Source organism: Meleagris gallopavo, chromosome 1 (assembly GCF_905368555.1).
Source record: "Meleagris gallopavo chromosome 1, MGAL_WU_HG_1.1, whole genome shotgun sequence".
NCBI classification, from domain to species: Eukaryota; Metazoa; Chordata; class Aves; order Galliformes; family Phasianidae; genus Meleagris; species Meleagris gallopavo.
In genome coordinates, this window is record NC_139404.1 from 107,750,434 (window position 1) to 107,771,267 (window position 20,834).

The 20,834-nt window shown below is 45.6% G+C and overlaps 1 protein-coding gene across 1 annotated transcript in view; it reads left to right on the forward strand.

Moving 5' to 3' along the window:
- Positions 1-20,834, forward strand: part of PDE9A (phosphodiesterase 9A) — a 43,083-nt gene that overhangs the window by 17,017 nt on the left and 5,232 nt on the right. The window contains exons 5-13 of the mRNA XM_085209072.1: positions 3,712-3,766; positions 4,487-4,557; positions 7,509-7,593; positions 10,927-11,008; positions 13,292-13,366; positions 15,793-15,879; positions 18,769-18,873; positions 19,468-19,550; positions 20,380-20,536. Coding sequence (XP_085065198.1) covers positions 3,712-3,766; positions 4,487-4,557; positions 7,509-7,593; positions 10,927-11,008; positions 13,292-13,366; positions 15,793-15,879; positions 18,769-18,873; positions 19,468-19,550; positions 20,380-20,536 — 800 coding nt within the window. The remainder of the gene's footprint in view (positions 1-3,711; positions 3,767-4,486; positions 4,558-7,508; positions 7,594-10,926; positions 11,009-13,291; positions 13,367-15,792; positions 15,880-18,768; positions 18,874-19,467; positions 19,551-20,379; positions 20,537-20,834) is intronic.

Consider the following 20,834-nt stretch of genomic DNA (forward strand, 5'->3'; position numbering starts at 1 on the left):
AGCAACACACTGCACACATGCATGATCATGTCAGAGGAGGGATCTCGACTGGAGTACATTTATCTGCCTAAGATAGAGAAAGGCAACTGCTGGTGGGGCTGCACCAAGGAATGCCACTGTGATGTACTAGCAGGGAAGTCGGATGAGGGGCTTTCTAGAAAACATCCTTTTTTCTTTCTTTTTTTTTCCCCCACATGACGCTAGCTGTATATTTTTATAAGACAATACAAGAGTTTTCACGCTTTCCCAAGGCCCTCATTCTTCAGCCTAGCAGACAGCCCATGGCTCTGCTTTGTTCTGAATGCAGCTCACTGTGTCGACAAGGTCTCCTCTCTCTCCCCATGTTTTGTAAAACAAAAATTTACTAAAATTTTGAGCTGAAAAGGGAAGAAAAATTCTGGTGGTATCTTGCCAAAGCATAAAACAGAGTCTGCGATGGAAAGAGGCAGAAAGCTGAACTGTGTGTGATGGAACGAGTGTTCCTTGGTGTCTGTTTCTCTTTCACATGGGTTGTCATTAATCTTAAGCATTCCTGACATTTTGCTGAGAGTAGGAAGAATGAACAGAGTGGGAAATTGTTCTTCATTAAAAGAGAAAAAACAGTTCTATTCTGGCCATCACTTCTGAAACAGCTCTGCCTATGTGATTCTGCCTCTCAGAGTGACTCTTCCAAAGGCAAGGAGGGTAACCCCATTTCCACTGTGTGGGAGCTCCTGCACATCTTTCCAGCAGTCTCCCAAGCAGCTGGATGAGAGCGGCCCATTCTTCAGCAGAACAAAGGCTGTAAAAGGTGGGACTGAAAAAGATGATCCTTTGGGAGGAAAACACATGCAGTGGCTTCCATCCAGCGGAGGAGATATCCACCAGAGTCCTACTAAGAAACTGTTCTTCATTTCCTGGCCATAGCCACGGGAGAGGGTTGGAATTAAAGAGGTTATTACTCCAGCATCTGCTGGATGCAGCTGTGGTCTCACAACCAGTTGTTTGTGAAGTTACTGCATCCATCACCTGCTGTCCCCTGCTCTTATCCCCCTCTTTGAGGTGTTGGGTTCCCAGGCAGACACTGTTCACCTGGTCAGTGGAGAACCTTCTTCCAGCATCTCATCCTTCCCAGCAGCAGTGGGACTCTGGTTTGTGTGCTCAAAGTGGAATGGGGTCGCAAACTGATGGCCCCACTTAGGTTGTTATTGTAGTTCAGGTACATTCATGCAATATTGTGAAGATAGCAATTAACAAATCCTGCTGGCAGCACACTTTTGAGAAGGAAAACTGAAGACTACAAGGCTTCTGACAGCATGGAGGAAGGAGCTATTGTACTCAGAGGTTCTGACCCACGGTGGTCCTGCATGGGAGGAACCATGGGCTGGAGATTTCGAACCATGCCTAGGTTATCTAAGCAAGCCCAGTGATGTCACTGGGGACATCATCCAAAAGCACATGAAATGTGCTGAGCGTGGTCCCCACTCTCCCCATACCACAATTTATGGCTTATTCTTGTGGGGTCTCTAATATGAACATCCCATTTCCCACGAGACACAGAGAGAGCAGTGCTCTCACTGCTGTCCTGATGGGACTAGAGGCCACTGCAGCACATGGCTTTCCTGGACAATTCAATGCACTGGGTACCTGTGCAGGTACCTATTTGCTTCTGGTAAAGCAACAAAGCTTCTCCTCATGTCTAAGTCTTTGTATGCTTGCTTTCTTTTGGAGGCACACGCACACCCATGACTCAGGTGAGAGAGAAGAGGCACAGAGCACATGAGAAAAATCCCTGTTGTCCCTGCTGCTGCCCCCATTGCTCCCTGCTGCGGAGCAGCTGCCTTGGGATGACTCACCTGCCAGGGCTTACACATGCAACCCAAACTATCCCAAGCTGCCAAGTGAGTTTGGCACTCATTATGGTGCAAAACATGGATGCAGGCTTTATGCACACTGCTTCCCAAGGCTCCTGTCCACCTGCCTGTGTGTTTCCTAAATTCCTCTGACTGCCTGGATCCAAACAAACCCCAGAGAGGGAAGCACAGGTGGGTGCCTCACCAAGGGCACCGCACACGTGAGGATGAGGAGCAGGGCAGACACCCATGTTCTCGTAGCACTGCTTGGCTATGGCAGAAAAGAGGTGGACCACCCTGTGCCCCACCAGGCAGGATGGGTGCACCCCAGCATGTCAGCCCTGAGGGCTGGAGAAAAAAAGCCCAGATTTGCAGGGCATCTCAGTTTAAGCCTTGCTGCCTTGCTGCCTATAGGAGTTGCAATCCGAAGGTGGGATTGCCCCTTTCTCAAGGGAAAATTGGGGTGAAAAAATAAAGCAACTGAGGCATATAGGTGGTATGGGCACCTAGGGTGTCAGCTCTGCCTGGAGGAGTGAGTAAAAGTAGGCAGACGCTAATGGAGTGATTGGACTTAGGTGATCTTAGTGGTCTTTTGCAACCTTGGTGATTCTATGATTCTATGAGCAAAAGGGCGCTTGACCCTTCTATTCCACAGTAGAGGGGACAAGCACGACTTAATGCCTCATTTTCTTCTGAACCGGGATTTACTGGAGGTCCACCCCTCCGACAGGAAGGGGGCAGAGAAATGGCTCATTGTCCCTTTAAGATGAGACGAGCTGCCACTCTTAGTCATATATCTGTACTGCACCCTAGGGTTATAAAAACATACATCTTCGTTTTGAAAGTCTTTTATTACATCCATAAACATCAGATTGCAGCTGACTGTTCCCGGGATGAGAGCGTCCCAGTACTCCCAGTGAGTTTTGACAAGGGGAGGGAACGAGAGGCAGCCTGGCTGCTCTCTTACTGGAGCCGTGATATCGGGGACTCGCCAGCTTCCCGCACGCTGTCAGCGCTCAGAGCTGTGCTGGGGAGGACGCGGGTGGCTCTGCTAAATCTCACCACCGGACTCTCACATCGTTTCGGTGCACGGTAAGCTTTCCTTACCTCTTAGATAGGGCACAGAGCTTGCTCCGTCAGATCTTCAGTGCTGGACTTGGGTTATTTTAGGGCTGAGGAAACTGGGAAACGGGTTTTTGTGATGGGAATGGATATCATCTTGCAGCCAGCTGCTCTGTAGGGAGTTGGGCTGCAGGAGGAATGAGGGGGTTTGCTGAGTGCCCCCCAGTCGCTGAGTGCTTGTTCCACTTTGGGACCTGAGGAAGCAGGAAGAGTGCTTTGTGCAGAAATAATCCCAGGGAGTATTCTGGCATCAGATCTGAAAGGTTGCAAACCTTTTCAACAAGTACAGGAGCTGTTATTTAGGGGAATGTTGCAAGCACTGGGCTGCATTTCTGCCTCATTCATTTTGTGCTGGTTCAGAAGTAGCTTAGGAAATGCTACTGAGGTGTTTCAGTGCGGGGGGGTGCTCACCAACTTGCAGTGTGTGTACAAAGCATGCACACCTCTCTGCTCCCGGAGCACTGGAGCCCGGTGTCCTGGCTGGAGACACCCAAGGGATCTCTCACTGCCTTCCCACCAGGTACCTCCCAACAGCCCAGCGCACTCCTGGCAGTTTTCCTGCAAGCTGCAGGCAGTAGGGGAAAGGTGGAGCAGAGCCAAACCTTCCTGCCCCAATGCTGACACTTCTCAGAGGACCAGAGTGCCCTTTTGATTCATCACAGAGCCCTGTCTCAAAGATGCTGAGTGTCTTTCCAGTATAATTTTTTTTTTTCTCACATCTCCCTTCTGTTTTTTGTTTGTTTCTTTCTTTCTTTAGAGAAAGAAGAATTGTTCCAGAATTTACTGGGACAGATTGCCGAGCAGTTCTCAAGGTAGGACGCTGAATGTCATCATTTATTTAAAATCCTGTTTCTTTCATCAGCCAGAAGTGAAACTCTGCCAGGAGGCAGAGGGGTGTTTAAGGTCTCTCTCCAGTCCCACTCCCACGCTACATTCAGGCCCCATGCACGCAGCCCTCCTGCTGAGAGCAGTGCATTATCTTCAACCAGTAGCACCCTGGCTTCTCTTTGATCTAAAAAGGAGATCACATATTAAATAGAAATGCTCTTATTGTGCTTCTGCCCTCTTAGGAAACAAAATAAATATTTCTATGCAGAACACAGAAATCATCAGATGTGTTCCATTTCGCCCCATTAACACACGAAGCTCTCTCCTCAATGGAGACTTGCAAGCATCTATATAGGTGATAATTTCATCCCAGCTGCTTTCCATAGGGCAGAATGACCTCATCACATCTCAACAAACCTCCAGCCTCACTCAGAGGAGAGCTCAGCCCCAAGACATTGCCGTTAGGAAGTGCTATGGGTTTACCTTGCCTCCAGGGGGACACGACAGTGAGTTGCTGCCCACAGAAGGGTGCAGAACCACAGTGCAATCCCAGAGCCATTGCCATGAAAGATCTCCTGTCCCTTATGGCAGTCCCAAGCGGTCTGATCGACCCTCTGAGAAGCATGGAGGGTTCTGGCAGTTGGCAGCTAGGGTGGACGCAGCTCTGACTGTATGACATTAACGCATGGGGGTTTTCTTTCCAGGGTTTTTAAAATCAATGAACTGAAAACGGAAGTAGCTAATCACTTGGCAATGCTGGAGAAAAAGGTGGAACGTGAGTGTCCCTTTGCTGCCATCGTGCCGTCTCATCCCAGGGCACCCCTCCTGCAACCCTGCCCTCCCCATCCCCAGTTTCGGCCCCCCTGACACTCCATTATTTCTGATAATTCTATGTCACCCTCCTTCTTCTGCTTTTTTCCTGCTGGGAATGGGGCTGGGCTATTTTCCGTGCGCAGCAGAGCAGACCCTTATCCCCATGGGCTACTTCTTGTCACTGCATGCCCATGGGGTCCTGTCCATCCCCTGGGCCACGAACAGCAGGCACACCTATCACTTCCAGCTCACCCAGCTTGTTGAGTGAGCTGACAGTGACACAGTTGTTTTTAGTTGCTGTGCAACAACAAAGTAAAGTTTGTCTGGCCAAAGAGCTCCTTTTCTTCCCAAGCAGCATCCCACTTCCATTCTTCAGTCTGTTAGCGTAGAATGGGCCCAAGAAAGGCAGGGTAGGGGGGTGAATAAGGCACTGTCACGTGGTGCAGTTTCCTCTGCCAAAGGCCACATCCTCATTGAGATGCAGCATTTAAACTTCCCTGCGTCTACAGCTACAGAAAACACTTTCTCACTGGGCTGGCTGGAAAAAAAAGAAAAAAATCAAAGCTAAAAAATAAACCAACAAACCAACAACAAAGTTTCTGGTTCATGAAAGAGTTTTTTTCTTGAAATTTCTCCCAACCAGAAGCTGCCTTGACCCCACAGCTGCTCAGTGAAAGAGATGCCTTTGTCAGCAAGGCGGGGAGAAAAATGTCCTTCTCCAGGGACAGCCACAGGGGAGCCCTCCCAGGGTCACCTCTGTCAGCCCCAGGCAGTGCAGGCACCCTGCTGCTCAGTGTGGGGCCTCCAAACTGCCATGGAGCCAAACCTACAGCTTTCAGCTCCAGGACTGAAAGGCAGAGCAGAAAGGAGAGCCCCCGATCCAAGCAGGGATCCCAGAGACTGCTCCAAGAGCCCTGCTGCAGGGCTGGACACAGTCCAAGGATTTCTTTAGACAGCACAGGGTCTTTTCAGAGGGTATTTCTTAATGCAGGATAATATAATGGGCCCTTCATCAGCACATATGACGAGGCCATTTATTATTTGCAAACAAACTGGGAAAAGAATTGTGCTTTTGTTTTACCTCCTTTGGAGATCGCTTTCCCACTATGCTCACGTATGATCTCTGAGACTTCCCCAGTGGGATGTGTGTGCAGGAGCAAGTGCTCATGACAGCACCATCATCTCACACAGCCCATATGCAGCAGTGTGTTTCAGGGATCTTTTAAGGGATTTTTTTGACCCAGTCTAGAGCCTGTGAGTTCTCCTTGGAAAAGTTCTCTGTGCAAGGAAGGCACTGGCAATAATTCGTGCCGTAGTTCCACTTTCTTTGGAGCAGGCAAAACTCTTTACACACCATCTACCTTAAGAAAATAACTGTAAATTCCCTGCTCCCCCTGGAGAGGATTTGGAAGCAAGTTAAGGGGACTCAATAGGAAAAATGCTCAAGGCTGCCATTTTGCACCACATACCCTTTCCCCCTGCAGCCGCCTGCCCCCTGCCCTGTGGGGCTGTAACCCTGCTCTGTTCCCACTGCTTCCCATGGGCACCAGACAGCATCTGGTTTCTGTCCTCACACTGAGGTTGCCCAAAGAAATTGCTTCCAACAGCTCTAGGCAAAAATATGCATTCATCTGAAAATGGGATTTGGAAGTGGCTAGTATCTCCATAGTCAAGCATAAATCACAGAATTAGAGAACTACAGAATGATTTGGGCTGGAAGGGATCTTAGAACCAATGCCCCTCCAACCCCTGCCATATGCAGGCCTGCCCCCCACCAGCTCAGGCTGCCCAGGGCCCCATCCAACCTTGCCTTAAGCACCTCCAGGGATGGAGCATCCAAACCAGACCCCTTTCCCTTCCCTCTCTTAATGGACAAAATTTTTGACCTGGTTCAAACTCTTCTTTTTTCCCCCTTCCCTACTTTTTCATCTAAAATCGGCCTTTGCAGTTACCAGCACAAAGAAAGACAGTCTCTTCTTGTAAGCAGAGCTGTGCCCTTCCAAGACAGCTTTTGATCACTTGGACGCTCCCCTCCAGACCAGTGCAATTCTATGAGTCTATGATTCTGAACAAAGGAGCTGTGAAATGATGGCATATGAATTACATGGCCCTCACAGATGGTGCCATGTTCTGTCCTTGAGCACGCTGGTAGCTCACAAGAGGGAAGGGAGGATAATCTCACCCTCGCTTTGCATGGGGCTGTCCCAGCTGCATGGCCTGAAGTGCTGCAGCACAATCAAGCAATCAAACTTCTCGCCTCGTGGCTTTTCTAATTGCACAGAGAGGGCATATAGGATTTTCTGTGTCGCATGCAGAAATAACCTTTGATTACAACATTGATTGGCAAAGGCAAGCGACAGATCTTCAATACACATAAAAACGAAATCAATGGTTACAGCCAAAACTTTTTGACATTTCTCTCTCTCCTGCAGTTTCACTTTGGACCCTCTGCGCTCAGCAATGCCTCTCAGAGCCTCTCAATGCTCTGCATGACCTTTCAAATTAAAACTTTTTATCTTAATGGGAATTCTAATCCCGCAGGGACGCGTTTGCCAAGCTGCACTTATCATCCCATCGCAGGAGGGGTTTTGCTCAGGATTTCCTTTGATTCCTGCTCTACAGCAGAGAAGTGAAGGCATTAGAACAAGCTGGCTTCTGCTCACAATTGCGGGAAAGCTGAGGCGCTGAGGCCAGTCTGCGAATTAAAAAGCTCATGCTATTATCTAAAGCTGGCAGCCAAGAATGCCTGTGGGCTTCCATGACACATTGCTTTGGCAGCACCCGTGTGTGTGGGGCTCACCAGCTATCTGGGCTGCTCCCTCATTGAAGCCCTTTGAAATTCTGCACAACTGTGAAAGGAGAGCCTTTGGATTTTGCCATGGTAACACCCCTGATATTTTCCTTTGTTGACAGTGGAAGGCCTGAAAGTTGTGGAGATTGAGAAATGCAAGAGTGATATTAAAAAGATGAGGGAGGAAATGGCAGCAAGAAGCAGCAGGTAAGTTCTGCGCCAGCCCTAGCAGAGCAATAGGTGGCTGCTTTCAGGCCCTCCTGCAGCATATCTGCAGGATCCAGCTGCCTGCCAGGCTTAGAAGGATGGAAGTAAGGAAACAAACATTGCATGAATTTAATATTTGTGGATCTAGTGCCATTCATCTGTACAAATAGTTGGGGCCGTGTGAATAGAGACGCAAGTCTTGTGATGGAAAGTGATGTTCCACCATGCAGAATGGGAATTCTTCTTCCAGATGTGTGGGGAGAGGAGGAATGGGATGAGGGCTTCTGCAGAGTGTAGTGCTTCCATAGGTGTTGCATAGAGCTCAAGTTAGTTCCGGTAAGATTTAAACTACGTTCTGGGAATATGGCAAATATATATGTAACCGTTTTTCTAATTATGATCTCATGCTATTATACAGTATCCATTTCAATTCTGACAAGAAATCGAACGAATTTTCTACTTTGAGGGCTTGCTGCTGTTTTCAAGATCAGTTTTGCTGTAATTAAAAGAACTGCAGAAAAAAAATGCACTTTGCAGGGGTTGTGGTCTCAGACAATGGCACTGCCCCAGTGTCACTGGCAAGCCCACTCAGGATGAGCACATCATCACTGAGAGGCATGGACACTTCTGGGAGGGTCACTGGAGAGATGCTCCTTCCTCAGAGTGCAGACAGAAGGGGCTTTGCAGCAAGGGTAGCTCTGTGCTGATGGCTGCTTGTTCTTTATTTAGGGTCAAATTTGGTGGCCTTTAATCAAAACTATTTCCCATTGCTGGGAATGCTTATAAATGTCACTATCCAGATACGCCAGGAGGCAAGGTGTTAATGCAGTCCCATTAAGAATAAGGCCAAATTCAGATATCGTACTAGCATCACTGCAGAGTAATGCTATTAACCTCAGGAGACCTTCTCCAGATGCACACCAGTATGACAGATTGCGGGCTGCCTCATGTCCCTTCTAGGTGTGTGAGGAAATCTCTTTAGGAAAGTTGAGTGAAGCCAAAAAGCAATGCTTGCAAGTTCACATTCGCAGGACAGCTGCCACAAGCTTCAGGAAGTACAAGGCTGTTCCAGCAGCCATGACTCATTCCTCTCCCAGGTTGCCTTTTTACAGCCTATGTTCTGTAACACAAACAGCAACCTGGTAACAGAACAGCAGGAGCAGGGAGTGCTGCATCTGCCCTGCACAACTAACCCCAGCCAGGCTGGCTCCTGGTACCCCTTGTCTCCTGCTATGAGCAGGGGCTCTACATGGCGTGGCTGCTATGAGGTCCCCATTGAGAACTGCTGAGGACAACCACTGGCTCCCCCTCCCAACAGGATCATAGAATAACAGAATCATTAAGGTTGGAAAAGACCTCTAAGATCTTCTAGTCCAACCGTCAACCCATCACCATCGTGCCCACTAACCACATCCCTAAGGATGAACAGCTGTGTTGAGAAAAATCATCATGCATGTGAAATGTGCATCTCTACCCTGCAGAGCAGCAACCCCACTTGCATCCACTCAAATGGTTCTTTTTTCCCTGTCTGTTTTTGTGTTCATGCTGGCAGATGCTATTAGCATTGCAGTGCACTTAAACTCATGATCATCTGTAGATACAGATTTGTATCTGTAAAGGTCCAACGTATCCCAACTCTGCTGTGTTCCTCAGTGTGGCTGGATGAAGGCTTTAATGTCTTATTGCAGCTGGGAAATAGGGGCAGTTGTCTGGCCCCCAGCTAGAAGTAACAGCTCCAATTATGGCAAGGAGTGCCCCAATCTCATTACTTTGACCCCACTAACTCCCCTCACAGCAGAATTTTGAAGAAAAGGCTTTAAAAATGATGAAGACAGCTTTTCTCCAGCTGATAATTCTCTTGCACAGGGCAGTGAGAGGCAGAGGGCGGTGAGGCGCTGGCAGAGCTGCCCAGAGAAGCTGTGGTGCTCCATCTCTGGAGGCGCTCAAGGCCAGGTTGGATGGAGCCCAGGGCAGCCTGAGCTGGGGGGGGGTGGGGCAGCCGTGCCCACTGCAGGGGTTGGTGTGGGTGGGCTGTGAGGTCCCTTTCAACCCAAACCATTCTGTGATTCTGTGATTCTGTGACATATCTCTGCTGGCAGATTCAGAAAAAAAAACATGAAAAATTGTATCAGGTCAACATTAAGAGCAGAAAAATAGACCTGATCAAATTCCCTACATAAAAGATGCTAAGAAGACATGAAATCTCTGAAATTCTGAAAAAAAATAGGGCCAAATCGTGTTACTGGTTGACTTTGGCTGGCTTTGTTTGTCAGGGAAGCTGAAAAATGAGAAGGGGTGATCCAAATGGTAGGACTGGTGGGAGAAATGCAAAATGCAAGATCAACATCACATGAGAGTTATCAAAGCCCATGTGATCAGCCACTGATGAAACATATGCTGAGCTGAAAGCTCTACGTGATTGCTGGGGGTGACACTATGGAGCCATCAGTTTCATTGTGCCCCTGTGGCTATGGAATCACTTCTGCAGCTGGCTACAGGTGCAGCAGCGTAGATGTCCTGCAAAGATTGTTGGCATCTCCCACCATCAGCCCTCTGCTCAGATGGGATAGAACAAGCTTGGTCCTTGTAAACTTTGAGGAAGAATAGGCAGCTATCATCTGTGTTAGTGGAATCACAGAATCATAGAATAATTTCAGTTGAAAGGAACCTTTAATGGCCACCTGGCCCAACTCCCCTGCAACGAACAAGGATACCTACAGCTACATCAGGTTGCTCAGCATCCCATCCAGCTGACCTTGAATGTTTTCAGGGAGGGGGCATCAATCTCTGAGCAACTTTTTCCAGTGCTGAGTATCCAGCTAGTGACCAGGAAAATGTTAACTACCTGTAATTGCTAACAGTGACTCCCATTCTCCAAGATTAGGGAGCCAAGCAGACCTTGCCTTCTCAGCTTGGTGCCTCAGTGCTGCTCTCCCACCTGAAGGAAGGCAGTCGGGTTGGTCTGGCCATCAGAACAGATGGTTACCAGTTCTGACGCTGTCTTAAGGTCTTCAAGAAGTCTCCATCATGGCATGTGCAGACATAAGATGCTCATTGAAAGGAAAGTTGCTTGGTTTAAGTAGAAGCAGTGGAATATCTATGTATGCTCCTTGCTCAAATTCAAATTCACAGAGAAAGGGTGAGAAGAGCAATGGACAATAAGAGAAAATCCTGCAGAGGATCACACTTTTAAAGCTTTTGAGCAGCAGCAAAGTAGAAAGGAGAAGTTAGGAAAAGGCACGGCTCTCTAGGCAATGCTAACTATGATACCTCAATACTTCTGGCCATTTTTGAGGCACTGTGGTTTTTCATTCCCTGAATATTTCATTTCAGGACTACCTGTCCCTGCAAGTACAGCTTTTTGGATGAAAACAAGAGGCCAACACCCCGGCGAGATGTGCCATCCTACCCAAAGGTATGGTGCAATGCTTGCTTTCACCACAGCCTTGACAAATGCTGGTTTATGATGCCTGCCTTCTCACTGCCCATCTCCTAGCTCTGCTAAACCCATGCTTTGATCCAAAATCACTGGAAGCTAAAAGAAAAGCTGTCATTGCCCATGGGAAGCTTACAGTTGGCTCCTCAGTAATTTTTAATTCTTGAAAGCTCATTTGTGTTTGAAGTGTTAATGAATATTGTGCATCTGTCAACATTAAGTGCTATTTTGTTTAGTTATAGTTGTTTATTCTGCATGCACGTAGCAAATAATCAGAAAAGCCTACAGTGCTGTGCTCTAATTGAAAACAGTGCTGCTGCCAGGTTTCTCCTAATGGATTATTTCTTAATTTAAAAAGTAATTTATGGGGATGCTTCACCTAAGGAAACAAAGAGAAAATGCAACATTGGATTCTCTCTAGGCCGTTCCTGCAAAAAGTGGTTAGTGTATTTATGAGAGAAAACTGCAATACTTGAAGAAAAATACCTACCAGGCATGTAGAAATACAAACCTACAGTGATGAATGTGGATGGAACTATGAAGCATACCAGACCTTCAATCCTTGCACCAGCAGCCTTTGCCCAAAGGACTTTATTCAGAGCTACCAGGTGTGCTCTGCTCCATGCCCAGCACACACCTCGACAAAACACCAGCTCATTTTGTGTGCAAATAACACAAAGCTGCTTCGGTTGCTCTCAAGGCATGTAATGTGGACGTGCATCTTTGCATATTGGTCTTTAGAGCTTCAGAGAGCAGCATCAAGAAACAACTTATATTTCTTTTCATTAACTTTTACCCGTTAGGCCTGAGTTCCTGACACTAACACATGTTTCAATAAAATATATCAGTTGTAAAACTGATTTCCTTCCCTTGATAAATATATAGGTCAGATCAACTTCTTTAGATCTATTGCTATTATATTAGGACCTTGAATTAACAACTAGAGTTCTACTGAGTAACTACAGGGCAAGCCAATAGTCTGTATTGCCCAAGTACCAAAACTTGCAGGGATTTTAGTTTCAGAGGGAGCTTGACTTCTGTTAGATGAATTTGGTAGATTCATTATCACTTGTCAGAGACTGGATTTGTCCAGTTTCAAGTGAGGCTAATAATTGATGGATCCGCTGAAAGGAGATGTTACCAAATAACAAATCAGTACAACCAATTCATTTTTTGCAGAACATCAGATTACATGAATATTATATATTCAGAAGCAAAAATAACTGACTTCTTGAGAAGGAACATTCATCTTCAGTGTTACCTTCCTTAAGTATCAGCAATCTGAGACTCAGAAAATTTCATTCACCTGCTCAGTGCAGTAAGCCCAAACTAATTAGAGACAGCCACAGTAAATGGGCCAATTAAAGCTACAAGGCTTTTGTGTCCCAGAGAGACTCTGATCAGCAGAGCTTCAAAAATGTGATTCAGGAAAGAGCAGCTATGGACTGGTCTTTTAGCCCTCCACGTTCCTTCTTTTTATTTCGTAAACAAACTGTAACTGACCGATGAGCTCCATTTTGTTCAAAGCCTCTGAGCATAACGATAAAAAATTGCTCTAACCACGCAGGCTGACAACCACTTTGAAAACATAGGCATTCTTGAAAAAAATACTCAAAGTGAGAGCATAAATCACTCCAAAGCTGATATATCACACCCGCCAGCTAATTTAGCACTACAAGCACCAGCTCTGCAGCATCCCTCCGAGATCAGCTACGCCATGTGTCGCAATGCTCAGTGCTAGTGCAGCCAGTCTGTGCCCTGTGCCCTTATGTCCCCTTTGCAAATTTACCCTCAAGCCCACCCATAACGCCTCTGCTCTCCTCTCTTTCTTCCAGACCCCTCCCTCCTGTTTCCCAGGTAACAGCAATAGGACAAGAGGGAATGGCCTTAAAGTTGTGCCAGGGGAGGTTCAGGTTGGATTAGGAAAAATTCCTTCTCAGAAGGAGTGTTGATGCAGTGGCACAGGCTGCCCAGGGAGGTGATGGAGTCACCATCCCTGGAGGTGCTCAAGAACTGTGTGGATATGGCACTGAGGGATGTGGGCAGTGGGCATGGTGGGGGTGGGCTGGTGGTTGAACTGAATGATGCTAGAGGTCTTTTCCAACTTAAGATTTTATTATTCTATCTCAGCCAACCAGCAGTGAGCCACTGGGCAAGCACAAGAAGATGTGTTTCTCTTTCCTTGGGAAATCCAGCTAAATCCCATGTGGATGGGACCAGATAAGGGGCCCTCACTAACTCTGGCTGCCTTTCTGTCCACAGTACATGCTGTCCCAGGAGACCATAGAAGCACTTCGGAAACCAACATTTGATGTCTGGTTGTGGGAGCCCAATGAGGTATTGATGCCCTGCTAAGCTGGTTTTTCTGGCTTTCTGAGAGCCAGCAAGGCCAGAGGAATCTGTTCAAATAGGCCAGAGCATTTTTTTCTTTCCCCTGCCCCTTGCTCAATGTATTTTTTTTTCATTTTCATACAGTAATTTTCCTTAACAGATACCTGATGTGCTGATTGTGATACTCCAACTCTTCTTTATTTTTCCTTTAATCTCTACCTAGTAATGTTCCACAGTGACCACTGCACAATCATTTCTGCCACAGGAGCTCTCCTGTGCTGTTTGGTCTGAACAGTTCCATCCCTGACAAAGTACATGCTTCAGGGCACCAGCACTAACTTTGCTTAAATCAGTGGAGCTTTATGCTGCTGTATGAAGGCAGGCAGAGCTGCATGCATTGATTCACATCCCTTTAGGAAAGGGTTTTTCTGTGGTACATTGTGAAGAGGCTGCATGAACTTACCAGTCTTTACTTACTGATTTATCTTCTTATTTTTCTTGTTGCTTTTACTGGGCGATTCTAGAAGCATCTCCAGCTGCAATTACCTTAATTACTGTCTCAAGAAGAAACATACAAAAGTCATTCTGACTCTATAGTAACATGACAAGGAAAAACACCCCACGCTCCTCCTACAGGAGGGGAGGATGGGTCTCCCATCAACTGATGGGAGAACAGAAGGAGTCTTTGGTACCTTTGGGTCAGTCCCCCTGGCAGAGTCTGGCAGTGTCCCTTGGCCTGTGCCAAGCCAAGGCTGGTGTTCATCACTTACTTCCCCATCCTTTTTTTACATACCACAGCCGTACAAAATGGCTCGCCTCCAGATTTTGAATGGCTGTCAATTCTTTAAATCAAGACAGAATTATGACCTGCCAGGTGGACCACAGCAGTTTGGCTCATTGCTTTGGCTGTTAAGAAAGAATAGGGACAAACCACAGACAAAATCCATTAGCTATGGATTCTTGTGTGCTGAGACATAGAGTTTTAGCACAGTAACTCATTCAAAGTACTAGCAAACACTATCTGGTGGCGTGAAGGAGGCTAACAGGAGGGTGAGGAGATCAGGCATGCTCTGCGAGGAGGCCTGCTGCTCTACAATAATACGCTGCACAAGCATGAGAGCAGGGCACCATATGGGTTTGTCTCAGCCTTTCAGCTCTGGTTTATGTTTACAGGAAATATTTCAATTCTGTCAATGCTTATTTAGCAGTGAGCATCTGCCCATGTGCTCCATGTGGAGCAGGCAGGCTGCAAACCCTAATTTCTATGGTTCAGATGGGCTAGGAACAAGTCAAGGTGATCTACAGCAGAATCCTGGCAACGTGGTGTGGCTTCTGGTCTTGTAAGAAAATCTTTTTCTTTCTGTTTGAATAACTCAAAGCCAGCCCCCTTGGTACTCCATGAACTCTGTGTATTCCCTGGGTAAGCATAAAAACTCAATAGATGAAAGCTTTTTTTTTTCTTTTTTTCTGAAGAGTTTAAAAGAGACCCAATAACTGAAGATGTCTCCAAGGCCACATTGGTGACATTACACTCAACATATTAAAATTCCTGGATCAGTCCACAGTCTGAGAACCATAGTCTGAGAACAGGCCAATGCAGTGAATGCGTTTTACCCTCTGTAGATTTTGCCTTCAGAGGTGGAAATATAAATAACATGCACTCCTTAACTCCCAGGAATCTGTTCATTTCTAGTGGGTGGCATATGCTGTGCTCCCAGATACCTAATTATTGATACCCTTCATTGGCAATATTTTCCAACCCTGAAGATGAACTGGGAGCATCAGTGCCTGCCTTCCCCTTCCTGCTGCAGACCAGATGCTCTCAGAGGAGCAGCCCAGCTGTGCATTGTAGCTGCTAGGAGTCCCAGCTAGAGCTTAGGGTGCTCACAAACCTCCAGTTTTGTATTGTTGAAACCAGAGGTCTTCTTTTGGAAAGGAAATCTGTGTTAAAAATTTGATTATAGAACACAAAAATTCCCAAGGAGAGAAGATGTAGACACATTTTTTCAAAGATACCTTGCTTGCTGCTGTCATTTTCTATATAACTAGTACCTCAGCCATCTCCATCACTGATTTAAATGAGCACTAGAACAAGACCATATCCCTCCTGAGTTAGAAAAATGAGTACTTTTTCATGAGAAGGAATTGCTGTTATTCACATGAATCACCATTACTGAATAGAGGGGCTATGACTCAAACCTTAGGACAAAACCTATGAAGTCCACAGCAATCTGTCTACTTCAGAAAGCTCTCAGAGCCTCTCTGCCTCTCTTCTTGCACTGTCTTTTATCATGCAATCTTCAAACATCTTTCTTTCATCTTGACAAGAGGGCCATGCAATTACTCAATGTGTACAAGGAGGAAATTCACTTTGCAACATATCATAAACCTAACTGACATTTACCATGCCAATAACCTCTCTTTGGCTTCAGATGCTGAGTTGCTTGGAGCATATGTACCATGATCTTGGACTGGTCAAAGACTTCAACATCAATCCTATCACATTAAAGAGGTGGTTGGTAAGTGTTTCAAATTACTGATGTTCGCAATCTTTCTAGTACAAAACAAAGTACTGATACGAGGAATTCATTTGGCTCACACAAGTTATCCCTCTGAAAGCAGTAAACTATACAAATTCTTAAAATTTAAGTCCTTCAGCAAATGTTTGCATTCTTGTGGTCACTGATCACAATTCTTAATGACAGTTTTTTAACTGCCTTGCATTGGTTTGCTGAACTTTTTATTGCAGAGAGCAGTTCATTTCAGTGGATGCTCTTGGTACCAAATGGAAGCGGAGATGGGTGTCTTCAGATATCGCCAAAAAAACTCAATTTATAGATATCTAAACAGTGGGAATCGAGTGGATGTGCCAGGCTCTTTTCAGTGACACTCAGTGATAGGTCAAGGGGAAACGGACTCAGAATGAAACACAGGATATTCCATACAAAAATGAGAAAGAACTTCTTTATTGTGAGGGTGACAGAGCAATGGCACAGGCTGCCTGGAGGGGTTTTAGAGTCACCTGCTTTAGCAGGGGGTTAGACTTCTGATATCCAGAGGTTTCTTCCAACCTCTATGGTTCTGTGTTTCTGTGATTTGATGTGTTAAATCACAAGGAGTAAAAGAGCAAGACAGGATGGAAAAGGAATTGCTGAGAAGCTAAATAACTTTCTTTTTCTTAGTCTTTATTGTTGAGAATGTGGGAGAGATAAAAGACATGAAAAGGGCAAGAGCATACCAAAACTAAGATGTCTGAAGAGGCACTGGAGCATTAAAAAATCAGTGGTATAGGATCCAAGGAGGAGCACAAGAAAAAAAGTTACTAAAAAGCTTAAGATTACATTGGCTTTCTCAGAAAAAACCATTGTGTTCCTAGAGGACAAGGAACAGTAAATGTTCTGCCAAATTATTTAAGAAGGATCTGATGACACTCTGAGCTACAGTTAGTAAAACTTACTCCTCCAGTCAGCAAGCTGATCTAAATAAAAATTAAAAACATCATGTTCATTATATGAATGTTTCGTATGATTCTGGTGAAGAAGAATTATGCCTTGACAGTCTCTCCTAACTATTTGAAGAGTATGCACAGAATGGAAAAGGTTCCTTTGAATGATTACCTCCGGAAAGGGCTTAACAAATTCCATACAGAAGGTGTCTAGGAAACACAAAGCCTCATTTCAACAAGAACAGCAAGAGCAGCAGCATGCGCAAGGCAGAGGTTATCCCTGCTTGGGATGCTGCTATGGGCTGATGCCAACAAGGTGTTAGAGTGATTAGAGACTGGAATAGGAGATAAATGGACTGATGTGACCAGGTCTCCAGATAAGGAATAAGGTAGGAGCTTATTGTAGGAGACTGGTTTAGCCATTATAGAACGCTATGACTACATTAACTGGGAGAGAAAAAATGATCAAGAGTGGGGAAATCTCTCCCCAAAGAAGGCAGATGAAAAGCTTAGTAGTGCAGAGCTTAAAAAGCAGATGAACAAAAAGGGTAGGATGAAACCCAATATAATCAAGGCTAACACAGAGCAGATAAAACAGAAAATTTCCTCCTCCTGTCTCACAGCCTGAAAACACAGGAAACAAGGTGATATGTCAACACACATAAACATGCTACCCACCAGCACTACAGCAGTCAGCTTCCTGTTCGTCTGCATCTCCGAGTCATTTGTTAGCGCTAGCATTTGAGAACAATGAGAGGAGCTTTATATGTATTTTGCACAAACCTACTGCAGGGAGAGGATTCCTCTCTCAAACACCAGTTTCACAGAAGGCTGATTAAAAAAAGACCCGAAGGACTCTGCTTCCACTATGTCACCACCTCAGGCATAGCGTGGGTACCAGTTTGAACGTAAGTGGGGTGAGAAAAAGCTACCTCCTGCATACGCTTGCTTTCCTACCACTACATCCACTGGCTATGGAAATGTTCCAGGAAGCAGAGGGAAGGATGACTAATGCTGCCCAGTCACTACAGTGCTCTGAGTCAGGACTCCCCGGGGATGTGCAGAGCTCTGCTGTAGCGTATACATCACCTCCCTCTGTGCCATACGGTGCCTGGGCACAGCCACACGTCCGTGCGGTGGCTGTGAGATGCCACTCACCACTCGCAAGCCTGGCTGGATACTAGGAAACATTTCTTATCAGAAGGAGTGGTGCGGCACTGACACAGACTGCCCAGGGAAGTAGTGGTGTCACCATCCCTGGAGGTGTTCAAGAACCGTGTGGATGTGGCACTGAGAGACATGGGCAGTGGGCATGGTGGGAGTGGGCTGATGGTTGGACTAGGTGATCTTAGTGGCCTTTTCCAACACAAACTATTCTATGATTCTATGAGTTATTAATATAAAATAATGACATGTTTCTGAAGTCCATATTGCAAAAGAGCTATTGCAGTGAAGCCCACAAATATTTAATGAACATTGAAAACCCAAAGGTCTCTTGGCTTCACACAGAGCCTTGAGGCCTCCTAGAAGGCAGGTTCCCTGTTGAAGGGTTTGATCTTGATGAGACTTGAGGACTCTTATAGGAAATTTATCCTTTGGAAGGATGCATTAAGCAAGAAGGGTTTCAGGGGGTGTACTTTGAGCTCTCTGCACAGTGTTGCTGTTTACCCGCTGTGCAGTTTGAAATGCCAATTTAGGATGACAGCACAGAGCCCTGTCTCCAGTCTGGGTTGCACCTCTTGCAGGCTTTATCTGCCAGCAGACCTGGAAGTCAGCAATCTCTCATCCTTCCCCAAAATCAGACCCTTGAGCTGTCACCCTGTCCTAACAGAGAAGGATGCTGGACTCTGTAGGGCTTCATGGAGACACAGGATGTTTCCAGGAGGGATGGAAAGCACGCATATATATACTTTCACAAAGAAAGAGATCTCCTATATGACCACTCTGCTCCCTTTCCCTGCAGCTTTGCATTCATGACAACTACAGAAACAACCCCTTCCACAATTTCCGGCACTGCTTTTGTGTGACCCAGATGATGTACAGCATGATCTCTCTCTGCAGTCTTCAGGTATGCGTATTTCTGTGCAAACCAGGTCTGATTCAGTTAAAAATCACTTTTTTTTTTTTTTTTTTTCTTTTTTCTTTTCTTTTTTTCTCCATGGTTATACATCTCAGTTTCTGGCTTTCTGGCTTTTCTTGCCAGGAAGAGTATGGAGAAAAACTCGTCTGAATGGAAGTTCATCCTATTCAGAAGACACTGTATTAGTTTTTCTCACTCTTGTCATGCATTTAATTAATACAGAATGTCATGGCAGCTATGCCCCAGCTGTGCCTTAACTTATCAAGATGCTCAAGTGACTTGTAAGGGACAGTGGTACTATCTCAGTGCTTTTATATCATCTCTGAAATAAATTTTGAGAAAATTGGCTTTTCTGCGCTGCTGATATTTAATATAACAAAGGCAAATCTGAGTCATTTCTGTTGGAAGGGGAGGCGGAATTCTCTTTCTTCACTGAAGTAAATTGACATACAGAAAAATACTTCATTTTGCTCAGTTTGCCTCTCCCTGAAATGTAAACGTGGGTGTTTTTTCAATTCTGTTCATTTCTGGGGACAGACTTAGTAGAAATCACAATACTACATTAATGTATTTACTCTGCAGGAGAAATTTTCCCAAATTGACATCTTGATTCTCATGACCGCAGCAGTGTGCCATGACTTGGACCATCCAGGCTATAACAACACGTAAGTCTGCTTGTGCTTGCCTTGGGCTCTGTTGGGAAGGTAAGGCCTGCCGGCATTTTTGGTGGATCAGGTTTTCCTTCTCACAGCTTGAGCTGGCAATGGCCTTCCCCCAAGGCCCTACTGCTCGCTCATACATGGGCCAAGGCAGGAAAGCTCAGGTTGGGTTGGGACTGCCAGCTGGCCTTGGCTCTGAAAATAAAAGGCTTTTTCATATTTCTGCCTCAGATCTTCCCCCAGCGCCTGAGAAAACAAGGTAAATATTTCAGAGATGAGAGAACGAGTCTAGAAATGGGTATAGTTCTGCTAAACAAGATGGAATATTTGCACAAAAAGTGCCAAGGGATATTTGGCTTGCACATTATTTTGCAATTATAAATGATGAAATGTACATTATTCTATTTATTATCGTATTGGAAAATAGATTTGTTGACACATGGTCACCTTTGTGTGCATGCACGTATGAAAAACAAAATGTGATAATCTAATACATTTGCAGACACTCATTAAATAAGGGCAGAACACGGTTGACTGAGATCAGTGAGAATCTGTCCATCAGCATCAGCAGGGGTTGGATGAAGCCAGGTTCCTTCTGTGTTTGCTTTATGTCATTTTAAGCTACTTGGTGAAATAAGATAAATAAATAAATAAGTGGAGGGGAAGAGTGCCTGAGATGGTATTAAAGTAATATCCGTCTTCTCTAAAAATCTGATTTAGTATTAGCAATAAAAAACAAACTGCAGCTAATTGAGTAAGTATTCAGAAGAATGTAAATAAAAGGAAGCAGCTGGTGTGCGTCTGCAGGAGCTCTCATTGTTTTTCTTTATATCAGCTATCAGATAAACGCACGAACGGAGCTGGCGGTACGTTACAATGACATCTCCCCACTGGAGAACCATCACTGTGCTGTGGCTTTCCAGATCATTTCCCAGCCAGAATACAACATTTTCTCCAATGTCGACCAGGACCAATTCAAACAGATAAGACAGGTATGAATGGTCCCATCTGTGCAATACAGACTGTTCCTGGAGATGCAGTATGCACAGCAGGGAAAGTGCTGCATCAGTCCACAGAGGGCAGGACTGAATAAAGCCCCTCACACTGGGAGGATCCAAAAGGGATTCTTGGAAAATTTCCAGAGGAGCACTCCCTGGAATGTCTTGCTAAGAAATAATGAGCACATTCTGACTATTAAGGACTATGACATTTTTTGAAGGAGCCAATTAGCTCTGACTGGGATTATGCTCTCATGCCAGAAGTTTATGCTTTAAGAGAATGCTGCATTAG